This window comes from Lactuca serriola, chromosome 1 (genome assembly GCF_051521515.1).
Source record: "Lactuca serriola cultivar US96UC23 chromosome 1, Lser_US96UC23_V15, whole genome shotgun sequence".
NCBI classification, from domain to species: Eukaryota; Viridiplantae; Streptophyta; class Magnoliopsida; order Asterales; family Asteraceae; genus Lactuca; species Lactuca serriola.
In genome coordinates, this window is record NC_136408.1 from 133,037,278 (window position 1) to 133,058,988 (window position 21,711).

Consider the following 21,711-nt stretch of genomic DNA (forward strand, 5'->3'; position numbering starts at 1 on the left):
TATATGTATAATGCAGACCGAAATCAAGTGTTGGTAGTTTTTCAAGCACATGGTTTTTGTCTATAATATACCTATATTTCTTATTTTCAATGGTCATAGTTTTTGTGTCATATCCTTTGAAATATACATCATTGAAACTTAGTAAGTTTCTATTAGACTTTGGAGAAAATAAGGCATTTTCTACAGAAAAACTTTTACCATTTGGTAATATAAAATGGGCTTTCCCAGTTCCCTCTATCAAGTCTGCAGGACCTGATATTGTATGTATGACCGATTTTGTTGGTACTAATTTTGAAAAATATTTCTTTGATTTCAGAATAGTATGCGTACTACCACTATCTGCTATACAAAGATCCCCAACCTTTTCTTGGTGTTGTGCTCCAGTTGGACTCATATTAAACTTCACATATAAAAAAATAATAAGCGAATAAACATAATCATAATAATTATTATAAAGAAAGTTCATTTATTGTAGGAAAGACATTACATGAAAAACAAATAAAGGAAAAACAAGTTTATTAGAACAATAATAGAAAATTTTAGTTTATGTCTTCCATCTCATTGTAGAATTCATCAAAAGTTAGCGGAGCGAATTCAACATTATCATCGAGGTTTGCTTCTTTTCCTTTTCCTTTAATGGACTCTTGATAAAGTTGACAAAGATGTGCAGGTGTGCGACAGGTCCTTGACCAATGGCCTGTGCTACCACATCTATAACATTAACCATCAGATTTTTGTGATGTCCCAGTATCATGCCTTGCCACTTTGGCCTTATCTTGTGTATGGACATTGTTTCTTTGTGAAGATTGGTAATTATTCTTTTTATGGCCACGAACACGATTATTACCTTGTCCACGACCAAAATTATGGTTCTGATTATGGCTTTGGTTTCGATTAAAATAGCCACAGCCTCGTCCACGTGTATTGTTCTGATAACCATTAATATTTGTAGCATTTGCTTTAGGAAGTGCTACTGATCCCGTTGGACGAGATTCATGGTTTTTCATCAAGAGCTCATTGTTTTGCTCTGCAACAAGCAGACATGCATTTAGTTCAAAATATCTTGTGAACTTTTGCATCCGATATTGTTGCATCAAGGTAATGTTTGTTGCATGAAATGTGGAGTAAGTTTTCTCCAACATATCTTCATCGGTAACTTCTTGTCCACAATACTTGAGTTGTAAACATATTCTGAACAAAGCTGAGTTGTATTCATTTACTTTCTTGAAGTCTTGAAACCTTAGTGTTCTCCATTCATCTCTAGCATTTGGAAGTATCACTTCCTTTTGATGATCAAATCTTTCTTTTAAAAGATTCCAGAGAATACTTGGATCAGTAACATCAAGATATTCAAATCTCAACATTTCATCAATATGCTTACGAAGGAAAACTTGTGCTCTTGCTTTGTCTTGTGCCAAGCAATTATTAAATTCATTTATAGCATTTGAGATTCCCATGGACTCAAGATGCATTTTTACATCTATCATCCATGGCACATAGTTTTTCCCACTAACTTCAAGTGCTGCAAACCCGAGCTTTGAAATGTTGGACATATTGTAACTATAAATTTTAGACAAAATAAAATTTAAAATCCATTTATTTCAATAAATATTACAACAAAAAGAAGCGGTAAAGCTAAACATTGCATACCAGCCTAAAAGTAGTTGAAATTCCATATTATCTTCGACGTTAAGAATTGGGATGAAAAGTAATATGACTATTATAGTAATGATTATAACAAACGGATGAATCATCTTGAAGCTTGATTTCTTGAAATTGATTTTTTTTTATAGAAGAGAGAAATATTTGTTGTGGGTAAAATAAGCAGGGTAAAGGTGTTTATTTATAGTAAAAAAATATAGCCGTTGTTTTTGCTGTTTATAACCGTTGCATATATATATATATATATATATATATATATATATATATATATATATATATATATATATATATATATATATATATATATATATATATATATATATATATATATTACTAGGTATAATTTAGTAATTAGAAACATAAATAAATATTAGTAAATGTTTATAAAATTTTGAAAAATATGAATAAACATTGACACTTATAAATAAATGTTAGTATATATAAATGAAGAGTAGTTGCATAATTTAAATGTTAGTATGCATAAATAAAAGTTAGTTGCATAATGTAAATGTTAGTATGCATAAAAATTAGAATACATAAAAAAAATGTTAGTATAAGAAATAAAAATCGTTAGTAGTCCATAATGTTCATAATGTATAAGTTTTAGTAATTCATATTATTAGTTTAATATGATGAAGGTTATTATAATTAATAATGTTTTTACTTAGTAATACATACCTTGATTAAGATAGATGTGATTTCCACTTGTTAAATAACCTTGATTTGAGCTTTCGTGCTGATAACGTGTTATAAATTTGATGTAATTAAAACAAGATTAGTAAAACTAAACTAAGAACCTTTAAGAAAGAAGAAAGGAGATTTGGAGAGAATTTGATAACATATATAAAGTATTGAAATTGGTGTATCTTTTACATATGTGATAGTGCTATTTATACTAGTTAAATCACTAGACATAATTAATGAGTTCTTACACATATTTGACATATTTGTCATAAGAGTTAAAAATAACTCTTACACATTTGACATTAGGAAATGTTGTCATTCAATTATTTACAACATATATATATATATATATATATATATATATATATATATATATATAGGTAAAGGTTCAAATGAGAACCAAAAAAGATTAAGAACCACCTAATTAAATTTAACCCACTTTTAACATAATACTTGTTATATTCAAAATTAGATCTAGACTTGGATTTGGTCTCTCTCTCTCTCTCTCTCTCTCTCTCTCTCTCTTACCTTCTACCGCTGCCGACCACCACCACCAACGCCGGCACCACCGCCGACACCGTCGTCGTCGCCGGAATACAACAATCTTCAGATTCGGAGCCGCCGCCTTCAGATCTGAAGCATTTACCTTCAGATCTGGTGCATTCGCCTTCATATCTACAACCTCCGACTTTAGATCTGCCATCACCACCGAGCGCCGCCTCTAGATGTCCGACCACCTCTAGATAAATTCAGATCTGATGTAATCTGAGAATTTGGTGTTATTATACAAATGTTTTGTTCCAGAACTCTTGAACTTATTTTTTTCTCTGAAATGTTCCATCACTGGCGAAAATGTTTGTCAAATTTGTACCAGATATGTTATGTGTCACCTCTTTCCTATGTATAACTCATTTTCATCTTTGTCTCTCTTATTTTTGGTCAAAACACCACCAAATCGACATCTGATCTGATGTTTTTGTCCATTTTCAGGTTAGATCTGGTGTGTGTATGGTGTTTACATTGATGGTGTTTACAAAAGGAAGTTCTGAAAAAAAAGATGCACATAAGGTGTTTGATGAAATGTCTCAATGAAATTTGGTAAGTTATTAAGCTGTGAAATAAGTTGTGAATGCATATTTTTTGTATATTGAAGTATGAAGTTTGTGTATTTAGCTGTGATATTTGTGTTTAAAATTGCGAATTGAATGCATTAAGCTGTGAATTTGTTGTTTAAACTGTAAATTGACTATATTAAGCTGTGAGTTTTGTATATTTAACTATAAATTAGTTGTATTAAACTGTGAATTGATTGTATTAAATTTTTTAGTTGAAAATATGCTTTTGAATGCATATTTTTTTTGGGTATTAAACAGTGAATTTTCTATATTTAACTATGAATTAAAAGTTTTAAGTTTATATTATGTTTTTCTACTTGCATTTGTTGTAGATCTCTATTATATTTTGGTTTTCTTTTTTATGTTTTTTTTCTGTTAATGTGTGAATTTGATATTTTAATCTCTCATTTGTCATATAATTTTGTTAATCTTAGTTTTAACTGCTATTAACTTGTGAATGTATAATTTTATTTGAATTAAACTTTAAATTTATTATACTAGTTTGTGAATTTATATATTAAATTGTGTATTAATTGTAATAAGTGTTTTAAGTTGATAATATGGATGTGAATACTACTTTTTGTGTATTAAATGTGAATTTAGTCTCGTAAGCTGTCATTTTTGTGTTTTAAACTGCGAATTGATTACATTAAGCTTTGAATTTTCTTTTTAAACTACGAATTGACTGTATTAAGCTGTGAATTTTCTGTTTGAACTGTAAATTGACTAGATTAAATTGTGAATTATGTGTATGAAACTATGAAGTTACTTGTATTAAGCTATGAATTTTGTGTATAAACTTTGTATTGACTATATAAAGAGTGTTAAGCTGAAAATATGGTTATGGATGCATACTTTTTGTGTATTAAACTTTGAATTTTGTGTATTAAACTATGACTTTTGTGTTTTAAACTGTGAATTTACTGCATTAAACTGTATATTTTCTTCCTAGACTATGAATTGACTATATTAATCTGTAAATTTTGTGTATTAAATTATGAGTTGATTGTATAAAGTTGTGAATAAATTGACATTAAGCTGTGATTATTTTATAATTTTTTTGTTTGCTTTTGAAATAATGTAAATTTTATTCACGACTTAATATATTAAATTCACAATTTAAAATATGAATGATTTATGTGTAAATTTTTTTATGAATATATTTATTTGTTGTCTTGTATAAGTATATAAGAATACATTAGTTTTAATAATAATTTTGCATTAAATTCAAAATGAATGAAATAAATGGTTTTATTAGACTGTGAATGCAGTATTTATGTTATTAATGCATGACTTTGTTTACAGATCTAATTTAGAAAAAATAATGGTTGCGATGCTGGTATAGGTGGTTGGTGGCGGCGTGTGGTGGTGGTAGTAGTAAGGTTTGAAATTTTGATTTCTTTAAGTTTGTGAATTAGTATAAAATGGTTTGTATTAAATTGTGAATTTTATGGATTAAATTACGAATAGACTGTATAAACTTGTAATTTATATAAGTTTTGTGTTCAAATATGAGAGCATATAAGAATGAAAATATTATACTGCAAAAATTACAATTTTGCTCTTTTTGTATCGAAAAGAGAGAAAAAAAAGGATTTTCACATGTTTAACAAGAATATCATGTAAATATTTATTAACTAATGGGGTTCTTAGGTTCTTAATCTTTTATGGTTCTCATTTGAACCACTCCCTATATATATATATATATATATATATATATATATATATATATATATATATATATATATATATATATATATATATATATATATATATAGCTAGGTTCAAATATTTTTAGCAACTATAGTGTGCCTAAATGCACCAATGAGAATTCAAGAAATAATAAATAATTAAATAAATCATTAAAGGGTATTTTGGACCTTTTGTAGGTTAAATTAAGGAAATAAACTAATCATTCAATTAAGGAAATAAACTAAATATATTTGACCTAGTTATATTTGTGGCCGAACACTTCATCATCGGCATCGACACCATCACCATCACCGATTTTGCTTCTTCTTCTACAATCGACGGATCCAAAAGGGTGCACATACTCTCGTCTCACAATCGATGGTGAACTCTGGGGTCAATGACGCTGAAGAAGGGGATGCAGAGGAGCAATGGCGTTGCTGTGAATCCATCTTTTAATTTCTTCAATTCTTAACATTGATGATTGTCGAGAAGCCATGAGAGAATTGTGGATCTAAACCCATAAATTGTTGATGTATTTTGATAGATTCAGATTCCCCTAATTTCTTCAATTCTCCACAGGTATGCGCTAATTGTGTTTTTTTTTTTTCCTAAAATTTTGAGTGTTTCCTATTAAATTCTGATACGTTGTATTTTTCATCCTGTTTGTTCATGCTTCTGATAATTTTATCAATATTAAACCCAAATAATATGTTGCGGTATTGATTTAAATGCTCCTGTTTCCTAATGCTCTTGATGATGATTTTATCAATATTATTTTATAGTGCTCCTGTTCGTTAATGCTTGTGTAATTTGTGGTGAAGTTTCACGTGAGTGTTCCTTGAAGAAATAATCTTTTGCATTATCTCAATTTGTTAGCAAAAAACCTGCTATCATATAATTAAACAAGAACACAAAGAACCTTCTAGGAAAAACAATAGCTAGCATGTGTTGTATTTTTTTTAGATCCTATTTGTTAAGGCTACTAATAATTATTTTGGTTCATTCAATCTTGAAGGTTTTCTTATTAAATTAATTTTAATAATTTTCATGTTTTGGTTTAGTTTTGACAGCATATGTCTTGTAATTCATGAATATGTTTTGAAGTGGGGTTCTAAATAAACTGGTTTGTACTTGGTTAATGACGACCTGCTTCTTATTTTGTTAGACTTTATTTTATATAAATATATTCTGTAATGTATTCTATTAGAATTTATTTTATATAAATGTTTTCTGTTAGAATGTTCGAGAATAATTGTCAAGAACAAGTATATTTGTGTAACTGGTAATGAATTTGTGATACTTTATGGTTGACTTGATAGTCTCTACTACATTCTGTCAGAATTTATAGTTTTTATTTTTTTCTATATTCTATTAAATTTTATAGTCTTTAATACATTCTGTCAGAATTTATAGTTGTAATTCTCTTAGAATGCATTGAATTTTTTAATTTTTGAAACTTGATTATGTTTTCTTTGTGGATTTAGGTTTTGAAGACACTAACATTGATGTGGAGAAGGAAGAAAACATAGAGAACGAGAGTGTATTATACCAGAATGTGTTATGCTATAATGTATAAAGTGTTGCTAAAAAATAATATTCTCTCAGAATAGATTAGTGTTTTTGTTAGATTTTGATGTTTTTTTTTTCTTTGTAGAATGTTGTTATTATTTAATGAATCACAATTATACAATGTAATTATTTGGTATATTATTAGTTCAAGAATTGATTTTGTGTATTCTTTTCAGAATGTATTTACTAGTTTATGGTTGACATTCTGTCATTCTGACAGAATAAAATCGAAAAATATATTTACTAGTTTATGGTTAACATTCTATCATTTAGACAAAATAAAATCGGATTTTTAATTTTGAATTAATTTAAAATATTCAGATTTTAAAAATAAAGAAATTAATTATCCTTAAAAATCCGAAAATTTCCTTTTTTAATATAGGTTAATTGACTAAAATGCTCTTATGCTGAAATTTGTGTGATTATATGGTATATGTTATCCTATTCTACTATCATAAACCCTCAGATCATGACCTTTGATTATATTTCATCCGATGGTCCAGATCTATGCATTCTGGCACACAATAGTTACTAAAAACAAAATAACGTAACCCTATATATATATATATATATATATATATATATATATATATATATATATATATATATATATATATATATATATATATATATATATATATATGATTGCGTTGGAAAGAACACCCTTACAAACCCAAAATTCTATTTTCCATTTCTCGCTTTCGCTCTACCCTTTTCCCTATTCTACTAATCAATGAAGGAAGCCGAAGAACAGGCAACAACTACCGTTGGTAAGCATACTCTTAACTTTGAACCCTTTATAATTGAAACTTTTTTCTTCTTTTCTGTTCTAAATTTTTTGCAATAGTGAGTTGTGCCTTGTGTATGATAAGTTGTACATAGTACTTGACATACTGAGTATTTTCTATTATCTTTTTAGCATGGTAGTAAATAAAATAGGAGAGTTTATCAAGGGTAAATCGGCGACTATATTCATAACAATCACGCTATATGACTTGTTGAAGAGGGTATAACACTTTTATATTTAGATACTGACCCTCAAGAAACTCTAATAAGCTTTTACTTTATACTTTTTTTTTTCTTTAATTAATAAATACATGAGTATGACATAGTAATCATCATTAATGAATTGGACCTATAATTGGAAGCTCATACACAATAATTTAATCGATATGAGGCCCATGATCCTGGAATGATTAGATATTGTCTAATAATTTCTTATTGCTTGTATGGCATGCATAAAAGGTTGTATATTCAGCTGGACTTGATTATTTTATATCTGAAAATCTCAAGGAATGACCACAAACACATAGGAAATCATTCAAAAACTTGTACCTAATTGTTCAAACATGAATTGAAGAAGATAACGATGAAATAGACTTGTAATATTAAAAATAGTTCTACCTCGTTATGCGTTTCATGACTATAGCTATGATCATCACTAAAATAGATATAATAATATACGGATATAATATTTAATTCATTTTTTTTATACTATTTATTTCGTGAAAGATATTTGTGATGTGTTAAATCGATTCTAAAGACTTTTTTTTTTTTTTTTTTTTTTTTGTTTTTTGTGTGTGAAAGCAACTTTATTTTAACGAAATAAACAATTTCAGGAAAAAATCACGAAATAAAAAATTATAACTTTTGATTATTCGTTTTTAAGTGTAAACAAAATTATGTTCAAGAAATGCCGTAATGGAATTTGGTTTTATGAGTTTCGTTGTTGACTCTTTTGGAACTATATGGAAAAAATAAAAAATATCCTCCTACAAGGGCTCAACTTGCATGCCTAACTTATTAATTTTGTTACAACTTATTTTGTTTATACGTCAAACGGTCAAAGAGATACCTTGTTACCAGTTTCGTGATTCTTTTATATCACGAAATGGCGTCAGTTTTTTAATCATAAAAATAATTAAAATGCAGACAATATAATGTTAAAAAAATTATTAGATAGAGGATATTTTTTTTCTCAAAATCCTCGAAATATTCTTCTGATTTTGGTTTTATTTTCTTGAATTTATAAAGGCTTTTTTTTCAAAATCCGAAATTTTTGTTCGGAATCTGGAATGTTGGTCGACAATCTGGATGTCGTTCTAGAATCAATAAAAAAAATGTTGTTTCTTAGTCTGGAATCCATTCCAGACCAATGGTTATTTTTGTTAAAGAAAAAATATTGATTATTTTCTTGGAATATACTTTAAAAACTGGTTAGATAATTTAATTACCCATAAAATAATATTTATTACCTATTTTATATATTATATTAAAACATAATAATTAGGATGCTAGAATTTTATTCCTCCCATCATCACCTTTCTATTCATGAAAATTCATACTTCTCATTCCTTGTCATATATAATTTATTTAATACTTCTTAGAAAAATAATTAAATATTACCAATTAAAAAATACATTTCATTAAAAAAATAAAAAACTACTACATAGAGAAAATAAAAGCATGAAACGGCATTTAAAATTCGAAGGCATTATTAAAAAATTCTAAAATAATAATTAAAAGTCTAAAATAAAATTATATATTTAAAAACCATACAATGTATTAATGTATCGTTTCATGGCAGCATCAAATTGAACATCTCTTCGGTCAAATGGTCATGCGGCTTAAGAAAGAGCTACATATCATTTTCCTCAAAGAATGCCGTTTTATCTTGCCTGATAGCTCCCCATGAGCCGAAATTCATCATCTCAATGTCGCCTTCTTTCTCTTCCTTCTCTTTTTTGTTTTGGTAGACAAGGCCAACAATTTCAACGACAAACTCAGTTAGTTCGAGAGGTTGTGAGGATGTGAATGTTGTTTTCTTTCATTTTTGTTGCCTCGGTGGTTGTAAGACAATAAGAATCGCTTCAAGCTCGACATTAAAATTAGATGGAATCGCTTCAAGCTCGACATTAAAATCGGATGAAAATTATGCATTAGAAGAGGTTATGTACGCGTTGGAGTCGATGTGTTGATCCTTTTGGATGTAAGAGGGGGATTAATGGATTATTACTGTATTTGTTGACGTCTAACCATTTCAGGAGGAATTTCAAAGTATCCCAAGCCATCTTGTGTGTAAGAGCTTTGATTTTGTAGAGTTTATGTTGTCGACTTTCACATATCAACCTTGATTTTACCATTCACACGATTATTCACCTATCGATTGAAGATGCAATTTAAATTGTTACATTTCACCTACATATCCTTCCAATTGGAGTCCATTTGGTGCTTTGAACGATCTGAACCCACAGTTGTAGTTTAGGGTGTTTCAGAACTTGATCCCAAAAAGCTCCTTGTGTTGACTTACACCATCCTTATCTTTTGAAATGTCGATATAAGCCTTCGTCAATGCTACTTCTTCCTTATCGATCCATATTGTTTTATTTTCGACGATCGGTATAATTTTTGAAGTGTCGGGGATGGGTTGGGGCTTGTTGTCTAATTCTTCGTTTTGGTTTTGATGGATGGGAGTGGGTTTATCGCTTGGTTCTTCGGGTTCTTTGTTTTGAGCATCACGAAATTGCGATGCTTTGGGAGTGGAATATTGGAATTGGGTTTTCGGAAAGGATTATGAATGGTAGGGGAACAAATTATAACTGATATTTTCTTGAAATAGACAAAATTAGTTATACACTCGTTGCATCTGTAGGTAGTTGTGTTGGGGTTGAGATGGTGAGAATTAAGGATAATTTGGAATTTAGTTTTCGAGAATGAAATATGGAACTTATTGAGAACTGCTTCTAGCTTCGTTGTGCCAGTTGCGTATTTGGCTTGAACCGACGTTTTTGGAGTTTCCACAACTAAAATCCATTTTAAGCAGAATTATAATAGAACTGGAGAAAGTTGGAATCAAACTGGAGAGTAGTTGTGTGGTTCTTGAAGTGGGTCAGTGTGGTATTTATACTTAGGTAAAAAAGAAACACAAATTTTGTGAGAATAGTTGAAATTGATTTTACACTTGTTGCATCTGTAGTTAGTTATATTAGGGTTGATAAAGTGTGAATTATGGATAATTTGGAATTTTGGTTTCGAGTGTGGAATATGAAAAATCTTAAGAACCCACTTCGTTGCATCGGTTGCATATTTGGCTTGAACTGACTTTTTGTTTTTTTGAAGTAGTCACGACTAGAATCCATTTCAAATGGAATTTTAACGCAACCGGAGAAAGTTGGAATGGAATTGCCGAATTGGAGAGAATGTGTGTGATTTTTAAAGTGGTTGAGTGTGGTATTTATAGTTGGTACAAAAAACAAAATTTTAAGAATGATATATATATATATATATATATATATATATATATATATATATATATATATATATATATATATATATATATATATATGGGAAAAGGGAATATACATTACAGCCCCACCTAAGTTTAGGTACTAAACCTCTTGAAAAGAAATTGTTTTACTAAATAAAGATTACGGTTAATGGATTCACGATTAATATTTCAAGATGTAAATTCAAGATCGACACAGTAAGGTTTAGGATTAAGGGTTTAGGATTTAGGTTTAGGGTTTAGGGTTTAGATATAGGTTTAGGTTTAGGGTTTAGGGTTTATGTTTAGGGTTTGGGGTTTAGGGTTTAGATTTTAGGTTTAGGGTTTAGGTTTAGGGTTTAGGGTTTAAATTTAGGGTTTAGGGTTTAGTAATGTCACTTGGATGAATTAATAAACGATAATTAAAGAAGGAAAACAGAGATTGTAAAACGATAATGACAGAAAGAAATGTTATGGGGGATGATATATTTACGAAGTAAAACCAAACCGGGTATATTTAGCGTGATAAAACGACATATTTTAGAGGTTTAATACCTAAGCTTAGGTGGGGCTGTAATGTATATTCCCTATCCTCTCTCTCTATATATATATATATATATATATATATATATATATATATATATAGAGAGAGAGAGAGAGAGAGAGAGAGAGACTTTTTCAACGGAGTAAATTACACGATTCATCCCTTACTCAAGTGTCAAATTTCACGTTTAATCCTTATTTTCAAAAATTAACTCGGACCGTTCCTATAATATTTATTTCTCACTCGGACCATCCCTGACGGACATAAAATGACTATTTTACCTTTTTTATTTCTTTTTTGATATATTTTTTGATTTGTTTATTATTAACAATTAAAAAGAAAAATAAAAATAATCCCCAACACCACAAACCCACAATCTCTGCCCTAACCCCACTTACAACCCTCTATCCTTTCATTTTCACTGTATCTTCTGTTTGTGCTGTTGGAGCTAGAGAAAGATGGGTCGCCGGAGATATCACTGTCGTCGTCGGAGCTGCTGGGAGAGAGAAAAAGAAGAGCATCACTTTGTTGGAGATATCTTATCGTTCCCCTTCCCTTTCCCTTTTTCCTTCGCCCTTCCCAAAGCACACCAGATCAACACCACCTCCGATCCATTCAAATCCCACCACCATCGCAGATCTGTCATTGACAGTTGCCCACCACCATCACCGCACCTCCGATTGGTGAACCTGGAAGGAAAAAAGAAGTACAAATTATATGGGTTGTTGGACGTTATGGGTAGTGGTTTCCAAATTCATGGCGACAGATTTCAGATTGAGGATTTCCAATGGATGAAGGTGGTTTCCAACGTTCAAATTGGAGAAGAGGAAGGTTTTCGGTGTCTGTTGACACCATTCTGACATCACCAAGAACACACTATCGCAGGTGCTTCGCACGTACTGAAGAGTCTGCCGTTGTCTCCCTCTTTCTCCCCTACTCCCAACAATAACCCAATACCCTAGCTAACCAGCGCCTCCTCCGCCCTTCTTCTCCATTTGCTCCAAAATCCAAACCCTAGCTCAGTGTTGGTGACCTAAGCAATCCCATCAGTGTAGACGACACCACCCATCTGCCTCCCTGACGCTAGAAAACCGTGACACCACTGTCACCCTCCTCATCGAGATCCAACATCATAACCAATACTCCATAGTTCCCCCTCTTCCGTTCTCAGCGAGACTAACTACCATCATGGCCACCATACATCGCCATCAAACTCCCATCAGAGCACCACCTACTTCTTTTGCAATTGTTGAACTCCATATTCTTCAGTGCTTGTTGAACCATCAAACGAATTTACATGCTTTCAAATAGATCTGATTTTGAGAATGTGACAGAGGTCGAAGAGAGAATGGGAGTGTAAAAGGTGTCTGTTGAAGAAGGTGACATGTGGGAAAGGATAATAGGTGTGTGAGAGGTGTGTGGGTTTTGTTGGTATCAATGGAGGTCGTTTTAGTGACAGTGATAGGTGGTCGGAGACGGTACTAGGTGGTGGTGGTGGATGGACGACGATTGTATCTCTTTCCTACCTGAAAGTTTAAAAGAGTTGGGTGTGTTTGGGTGGGTCGGGTATAAATGATGGATTATTCAATTATTTATTAATATAAATTGAAAACAAATAATAAGAAAAATAGAAAAGAAACTGAGAAGGGCAAAATAGTCATTTTATATCCGTCAGAGACTGTCTAAGTGAAAAAACAATATTATAGGGATGGTCCGAGTTAAATTTTGAAAATAAGGACTAAACGCGCAATTTGACCATTCGACCAGGGACGAATCGTGTAATTTACTCTTTTCAAAGTCATAGCCCCAATGCCTCAGAGGTAACTAGTGATTCTTGTTTTTCTGTTGTACCTAAGCTCGAAATAGTGTAGCCGACGGTACCGATAGTGTCGTCTTGAGCCTGCCTTCAACCCGTGTCGACTCGAAGCACACTAATAATGTATAATATTATTTTATTTCTAATAATAATTTATATTATAAAATCTTGTTAAAACTAAAATTGATATTTTGAATAGAGAATATAAATTAAAATATAATAATTACAAATTTTATTCATATAACTGCATATATATACATAATAATGTTCATCGATCGTATAATATTATTATTATTATTTAAAAAAACAAAGGCCACCGTCTTAGCAAAATAAAATAATTTTATTTTACTCCCAAATATCAAATATTAATATGATATCTGTTTAAAATGATAAATTAGATTAGAGAGATTTATAAAATAGTCCATATATAGATGAAGATATTGAAATCGTCCATGTTGTTTATTAAAATTATGGATTTGTCCCTATTTATTTTGTTACGGTATAAATCTCTATCCGATAGAAAATTACTATTACCCTTTATATTTTTTTTTTTCAAAATTTTAATTATATATATATATATATATATATATATATATATATATATATATATATATATATATATATATATATATATATATTCTCACTCTCATTCCCTCACCAACAACCACCACTATACAAGCACTGCTGCAATCGACCATACCCACCACCGATAATCCTTAAAAATTCTTTCTTCCCATCAACACCACCACCTCTACCATCGACCATTGATGTTCAAATCTGTGAAAAAAACCATTGCCCTATGAATTAAATACAAACACATTATCATCCATTTTTCTTTATTTACTTAATAACAATCAACAATTCTTCACAAAAAAAAAAAAAAAAAAAAAAAAAAAAAACCCGTTTGCAAAATAAGAACCCTAACTACCGCTCAAAGCTGCAAAAATGCGAAAACAAATTTTCGTGGATGCTCAATGCTACAAAAAAGACACTGGTGCTCAAACCTAGGGAAAAAACAGAAACCGTAAATCTAATTTAATCTTTTATAATAAGTAGAATAAAAAATGGGGAAAATCCCCGATTTTATACAAACTGGAATAGGAATAAAACTGATTGATGATGAAGTGGGGTGTGAGGTCAATGCAACGATGGCGTTATTGAGTTTTATTCAAAAATTAGTTTTTAAAAATGCTAAAAACGGCAATAGAAGCTTTAAAACTTGAATAAACATAAAACATTTTTATACCTACCAAAAATCATTTTTCATTCATAGAAAGATTAAACCAACCATAGAATGAAAAGAATAACAACCTTTGTAGACTTTAATTCTTCAAATGGAGGATTGGAAGTTGTAGAAGATGTTGTAACACCTACAGATTCAGGTTAGTCAATTCGGGTTAGTCAATTAATATATAATAAGCATTAAAAATGATTTTTTTTATATGATATTATTTAGGATAAATAATCTTAACCGAAGTTATAGTATGTGTCAGGATTCCATAAATATAAAGAACACTAAATCTGACTTCGTATGAAGAAGTTATGCTTCTTCGAAGATTCGCAAATAAACCGACACGACTCTACGTATCGCAAAAAATGAAATTTTGATAAATTACTTTTTATCCTAAGTGATCTAAATGAAATTCATAGTATTCGTTAAGCCGAGAGCGTGCATATAGAGAACATCCAAATCTGACTTGATGAGAGGAAGTTATCATTTTTCGAAGTTTCGACACATCTGTCAGCACATAAATCGAAATTTAAATCAGTTGATTGTTAGCTGAAACAATCTAAAGGAGAATTGAAGATCTCGTGAATATGAACTTGTTGATAAAAAAGACAGTAAAAAACAGAGTTCGTATGAAGGAATTAAGAATTTCGCAAGGACTTTAACAGTCTAAACCGGTCTAAATATGAAATTTTGTTATATCAAGAATTAGATTTTGAGATATTAATGAAAGTTTTAGAGCTCTTCGAGAGGATTTTGGGGATATAAAGAACATAAAAAACGGAGCTCGTATGCGAAAGTTATGGTTGTTCGAAAATCTGCGAAAATTTACCAGTGTTGATGACGTGGCATCACCGGATTGTGCCACGTGGCATGTCGGGAGGCCGCCTCTTCCAAGAGACAAGATGACGTTGCACCATGAGATTTGGACACATGGCACCATGAAATGGTGACATGTGGCATTGTTCTAGAAGGATAATGCAGACGAAGGGGTGGACGACACGTGGCAAATGACCAGAGGAGCCACCAAGGCGCAAAGGGCGTGACGCGCCTATGGTCAGTATGTGGTGCGTACCCACTGTTCCTATATAAAGCTACCAAATTTCGAGCTCTTAATTTCTCTCTCTAGAAGCACTCGGGGAGTCCGCCCTTCTACCGGCACCATTAAAGTAAATACCTATAGTTTCCTGCTTACCTGTGACAAATAATTTCTCTGGTTTCAAAGCTTTGGATGTGAAGAAGACGAAAGGGGTGATAGATAGATAGATAGATAGATAGATAGATAGATAGATAGATAGAGAGAGAGAGAGAGAGAGTAGAGTAAGGTTCGAGGTAGGTATTATCTCCGGTGTCAATTTTGTTATTCATCTTTCCACCACTATCTCTAGAAGACCCGCTGCAAAAGAAGAGGAGAGGAAAAGATCTTAAAACCTAATTCCATTGTTATTGTTTTGATTTTGGTTTTGATATTGATCTTATTGTCTTGATTTGTTTATATTCACATAGAATTGGTTTAAGATTTGGTTTGTGGATTTGGGTTCTTTTTTTGGTTTACAACTTTTATTTTCATCTGAACAGCAATGGTGGGTCACGACCCGTAAGGTGAACCACACCACTACTAAGTCAAAGAGATACATGGATATAAGCTGTTGATGCATTGGATTCTATTTATACAAATAGAAACACATCAGTTTTGGTTTAGATTTTATTACTGGTTTCAAGGTTTGATTAAGAGAGAAGAACGATCGTGAAAGGTGGGTGATGACCAATTTATATGTGTGTATGTGAGAGAGAGGTCTTTTATTATTATTTTGATTATTTAAATAGATAAAGAATAGAAGAAAAATAGAAAAGAAATACACAAGAGTATTACAGTAATTTCAGTTTTTTGGAGGGACTAAAGCCACATACAAATACTGTCAAAGGGACCACCAATCTAAAAAAAAGTTGAGGTTTGGACAAAAACCCAGAAAAATACATACCACAAGACCATTTTGCAGTATGTTTTATGAGCTTCTATAGATGTGAGAAGGGGCTAAATGGGAAGTGGGAGGACAAGTATACTTAACTTCCCTTAGCGTCTAAGAACCATTTTCAACCTTCAATTCCAAGTGAGGAAGTTCTTAATAAATATATTTTCCTTCTTAAGGATGGATCGAAGGAGTAAGATATTCAAGGTGTTTGCATTTTGGGAATTATAAAATTTTACATTTTGGGAATTATAAAATTTTAACATAATTCATTTAGTACTCTTAGGAATTATATCTTCAATAACTAATACCCTTTAAGCTTCTAACAAATTAACTATTAAAGCGTAAGACCCAATTTGCAAAATAATAATAATAATAATAATAATAATAATAATAATAATAATAAATGGTTAATTGACCATTATCCTATTTATTTAATTCAAAAAGGTAAATATCGAATATTAGTTATATAATATATAATTCCTAGCGACATGAGATTGCTAACAACTTTTGTTAATTGACATGTTTGATCACATCTATGTGTCAGGTCTCTTAAACTTATGTATCATTTTTTGTAAAAGATTGTTGATCAAATCATCCATTTTGAGAAACATGTGTAATCGGTCAATAACTAGTTATAGGAATCGCGAATTCACATCGGCCATCAAAAGATAAATACAAGTGATTAGGTATCATTTATCCCACAAACATTATACAAGTGAGATGCGAGCATTTTCAAAATAGACGACATAGACTTGCATTTTAAAATGGGTATTTATATGTTTTATAATTTTAGTTTAAAAACATATGATATCATTGGTATTACATATATTAATATACCATGGTAACTTTTTATAAAATCACATTTTACTAATAGATTCTTTTAAAAATCAAATTTTATATTTTTGACACGATCAAATTTAAATATCAATATCTTATTAACGTTTGACGTTTGAGTGCTAAAGAACTATTTACAAACCTTTTTATAAAACTTCCCAGTTTATTAATTATATAAGGTTTTGAGTTTCATAAATTTATAAAATCTCAATTTTAAACTTATAAATTTTAATTATCAAAATTTGTCGTTATAGAAATATACGCCTTATGTTTAAAAACCAAATTACTTGTGATTTAAACAATTTGTTCCTTATTAATAGTAGACGTTGGATATTGAAGTAAAATTGTTAGGCGTGTCAAACCCAACAAATAAAGGGGTACGATATACTTCAAAAGAATCCCAGTATATTGTACTAAAAGGTAGTACAATGCAAGTAGAGTCGATCCACAGAGACACACGATAATTAGTCTATACCTCTTTGCGCAACAACACCCAATACTCCTCACAAGCTCGGAAATGTAAAAGTCTGTGAAAATATTTACACTAAATTCATTCAATGTAAAAGTTTTCCAACTTTTCCGCTCTTCGCCTGATCATCCTGAATTCTTCACCAATGCATCCCGGCACCTCTCAAAGTGCGTCCCAACCTTCGGTTTACTTGAAAAATACATGAAAGTGTGCAAATAAGGTTGTTCTAAAGACTAACATGAATATGATAAAATGCAAGAAAAAGGAAGTACAATTATGCTAAATAGATGCATGGAAAAGGACTAAAATGTGTGCAAAACGGTGCACAAATTGCACGTAACAAAAATATTTAACATTAGATCAATTATTTTTAAATAATATTTTTTAAATTTTAATTAGAAAAACATAATAAATATCATTGAACGGAAAAAAGCAGTTATTAAAGAATTCTAAATTCTAAAATGTTTAATAAATAATAACCGGTTGAAGAAATAAAAAAAACTATTTTTCCAATAATGAAAGGGAGCTAATATTGTAAAACATATTTCCATACACAGCAATTGATGTTTTAAAATGTTGTACAATACAATCTTGTAAAACATAATTTGTTGTGTACGGAGAAAAAATGTTGTGTACGAATCACTTCCCATAATGAAAAGTATTGTAGTAACTTATTAATATATCTAATATCAATATTATCAATAAAATCTTCAAAAAAAAACAATATGTACATTCTTGATGGTTCACTCTTGTTTCTTGAACACGCCAGGGATCTAAGGGTAATAAAAAATAAAAGGTGATATTTCATCAAGGCTTTTGATATTTCATCCAGTTTTTATTGACCAGTCAGTTAAATAAGATGATTTGATTTTTATAGTTTATATAATTAATTATTTTAAATTAAAATAAAGTATAAAAGTGAAATCTTTTAATGGATAAATAAAAAATGGTACAAAAACTTTTCTAGAAAGATTTTCTACGGGTCTACCAAACAAGAGAAAAATTCAAATGTATGCATTAATGGGTAAACGTAGAAACTTGCGTGATGATTCTGCTTCTAATCAAGATTTTTTTTATCAATTACTATAAATTACAGAAATCCAATCAGATGGTAGAGGAGGCTCCTCAAAAGTTGTACAATACAAGTGGTGGATACTGATAGTATTTTTCACCATGTTTGTACTCTCCGGTCAGTCAGTCGCAACAATGTTAGGAAGACTTTACTTCATCAAAGGTGGCAACAGTAAATGGATGGCAACACTAGTTCAAACAGCTGGATTCCCAATTATGTACCCCTTCATCTTCCTGTTCTCACCTTCAAAAACACCACAATACCATCAACAAATCGTCAAAAGACCTTCGTTGACTACTCTTGTGATACTCTATACAACTCTTGGAATATTCATGGCTGCAGACTGCATGTTGTTTACCTTTGGACTCAATTTTTTGCCCGTTTCCACGTTCTCTTTGATCTCTGCGAGTACTCTCGCTTTCAACGCCTTCTTTTCATATTTTCTTAATGGCCAGAAGTTCACTCCTTTCATCACTAATTCACTTGTTCTGCTCACTTTTTCGTCTACGCTACTTGTGTTTCAGAGCGATTCTGAAGAGACTGGGAAAATATCGAGAAGCAAGTATATCATTGGTTTTGTTTGCACAGTCGCTGGTTCTGCAGGTAACATCTTCTTAAAACCGTTAAGAGATATATAATTGAATCGTAAACATTCTTTTTCAAAAAACAAGTTTAAGCTACAACTTATAATTTGATTTTACTCTTGTGGAACTTTATATAATCTTTTGTTACATTTTAAGCATTTGTTTTGCCTTTAGTGATGGTGTGGCTATGACAGTTTCTTCAATTTGTTTATTGTGGATATATGTCGTGATTCGTGACAAACTTACTAACTTACGGAAGCATTTTTATAAAATAGTAACTACATTACAATAGTTTTTTTTTTTCTAATTTGTGAAAATGATAGAATATTAAGGGACAATACCACGAACATCACTACAAACATTTCACAACGTTTTTCAGCATCTAAACCATTTCTGAAACTCAAAAAAAAAAATACTATGCAATGAATTAAATTTGTTTCCATATATCTCCACATTAGCAACAACTTGAGAAATTAAATATCCTCCTGCTTTTATTCCTACAAATCATCCTATCTAATTAAATGATGACATGTGTTATATTAGTCTATTAAAATATTATTAAATGAACATTAAATATTACACATGTCACTATTTAATTGGGTAGGAGGATTTGTAGGAATAAAAAGTAGGTGGATATTTAATTTCTCATTTTTTTAATCTTCATAAACATGGAAACAAAAAGGTACATAATTTCACAAGAAAGGTACAAAACCAAAAGTCAAACTTTTCATAGAAAACTATGTATTTGGACTAGAACCATGTTAAAATTTGGTTATTATATATTTGATATAAAATTCTATATATAACCATGAAGTTAAACCATAAGGTGGTCTAATGGTGATGACTTGGGAATTAAGCATCCGAAATGGAGTTTCCCCAAATTCGATTCATATAGGCTTCAACCTTAATTAGGGTGACTTGCAGCTCAAGATAAAGTTTATGTTGTCATTGTGTAGGGTGGGGTTTAATGCTTTCAATAACACAACTTGCGTTTCAAAAGATTTTGAAATCAACAAGTTACAAGGTGGTATTCGATATGACCGTGTACCAAAATATGATAGCAAGTATTGGAATTCTAATGGGACTATTTGCTAGTGGTGAATGGAAAGATATAAAAGGGGAAATGAGGGGTTTTGAGTCTGGACAGGCTTCGTATATAATGAATCTTGTAGGAACAGCTGTCGCGTGGCAAGTTTTCACGGTTGGTTATGTGGGTTTGATCTTTGAGGTTTCATCTCTTTTCTCAAATGTTATTGGTACTTTAGGTATCCCAATTGTGCCCGTTTTGGCAGTATGGTTTTTTGATGAAAAGATGAATGGAGTGAAGGTGATTTCCATGTTGTTAGCAATATGGGGGTTTGTCTCTTTTATCTATCAGCATTATCTTGATGACTTGAAGGAAAAAACAAATGCTAGACTTATAAATCTTGATCATGAAGTTAATCTTACGGGAACAAGTAGTATTAGTCAATAAACATAGGACTTTGTATTACTTTAAAAAACCTTTGTATTACTAGAATTGCCATAATATGAGACAACCTTAGCTAGTGTAGTATGTATAAAAAAAGATGTAAGTCGATTTTTGTTTTGTAAGAAATGAATATACAAGAACTTGGCTTGTAAAGTATGTATACAAAAATATGCAAGTCAAATTTTGTTTTGCAAGAAATGAATATATGAGACCTTACTGTGTGTATATTGTATTCATAATTCCATTTGTTATGTCCTTACTTTTTGTTTTGATATATTTCACGTTAATAACATTAAAGGAACATGTGTACATTGCTTTTTGATTTAGTCTTTCATTCAAATAGTCATAACAGATATGTAGGAGTTTATATCTCCACATTAGTTGTACTTCTCTTTGTATTTAAGCTCATGTACCTCTTGTATCAAAGATATGATTGAAGATATACAATTTCATTCAACACCCGTGTTCTTTATGGTATCAGAGCTTATAACACTTTGATTTTTTCTTTGTTATGGCATCTGCATCTCAAAGTATTCTCAATCTGGCTACTACCACAGCCCCTACCTTGAATTTTCAAATACCACAAATCACTATGAAACTCGATCGCACCAACTATCCACTTTGGCGCACAACCATAGTCGCAACCCTTGAAGCCTTCGATCTCGAGGATTATGTTTGGAATCCTCAACCGCCGACTGAAACAATAATCGTTCCTGCTGTTGCAGCCATTCCAG

The 21,711-nt window shown here is 30.7% G+C and overlaps 2 protein-coding genes across 2 annotated transcripts; one reads left to right on the top strand and one right to left on the bottom strand.

Annotated features, from left to right (window-relative positions):
• Positions 1 to 539: 539 nt before the first annotated feature.
• On the bottom strand, positions 540 to 5,602 carry LOC145061705 (uncharacterized). Its single transcript, XM_079009250.1, has 4 exons — positions 5,516 to 5,602; positions 2,875 to 3,083; positions 757 to 1,560; positions 540 to 711 (listed from the first exon to the last, which is right to left on the bottom strand). The coding sequence occupies exons 1-4, from the start codon at positions 5,600 to 5,602 to the stop codon at positions 540 to 542; spliced, it is 1,272 nt and encodes a 423-aa protein (XP_078865376.1).
• A 1,771-nt stretch (positions 5,603 to 7,373) lies between these two features.
• On the top strand, positions 7,374 to 21,216 carry LOC145098784 (putative purine permease 10). Its single transcript, XM_079036392.1, has 3 exons — positions 7,374 to 7,492; positions 18,947 to 19,525; positions 20,463 to 21,216. Exons 1-3 carry the CDS (start codon positions 7,456 to 7,458, stop codon positions 20,978 to 20,980), a joined length of 1,134 nt encoding a protein of 377 aa, XP_078892518.1. The 5' UTR covers positions 7,374 to 7,455; the 3' UTR covers positions 20,981 to 21,216.
• Positions 21,217 to 21,711: the final 495 nt, after the last annotated feature.

Excerpts from the sequence above, each read along its gene's own strand:
- LOC145061705 (XM_079009250.1), bottom strand. The coding sequence starts at position 5,602 with ATGGATTCACAGCAACGCCATTGCTCCTCTGCATCCCCTTCTTCAGCG. Across the intron at positions 3,084-5,515 it reads CCATCGATTGTGAGACGAGA|GTGGTCGGACATCTAGAGGC; the intron begins GTATGTGCACCC and ends ATTTATCTAGAG. Across the intron at positions 1,561-2,874 it reads GTGGTCGGCAGCGGTAGAAG|TTACAATATGTCCAACATTT; the intron begins GTAAGAGAGAGA and ends TAAAATTTATAG.
- LOC145098784 (XM_079036392.1), top strand. The coding sequence starts at position 7,456 with ATGAAGGAAGCCGAAGAACAGGCAACAACTACCGTTG. Across the intron at positions 7,493-18,946 it reads ACAGGCAACAACTACCGTTG|AAATCCAATCAGATGGTAGA; the intron begins GTAAGCATACTC and ends TATAAATTACAG. Across the intron at positions 19,526-20,462 it reads CACAGTCGCTGGTTCTGCAG|GGTGGGGTTTAATGCTTTCA; the intron begins GTAACATCTTCT and ends GTCATTGTGTAG.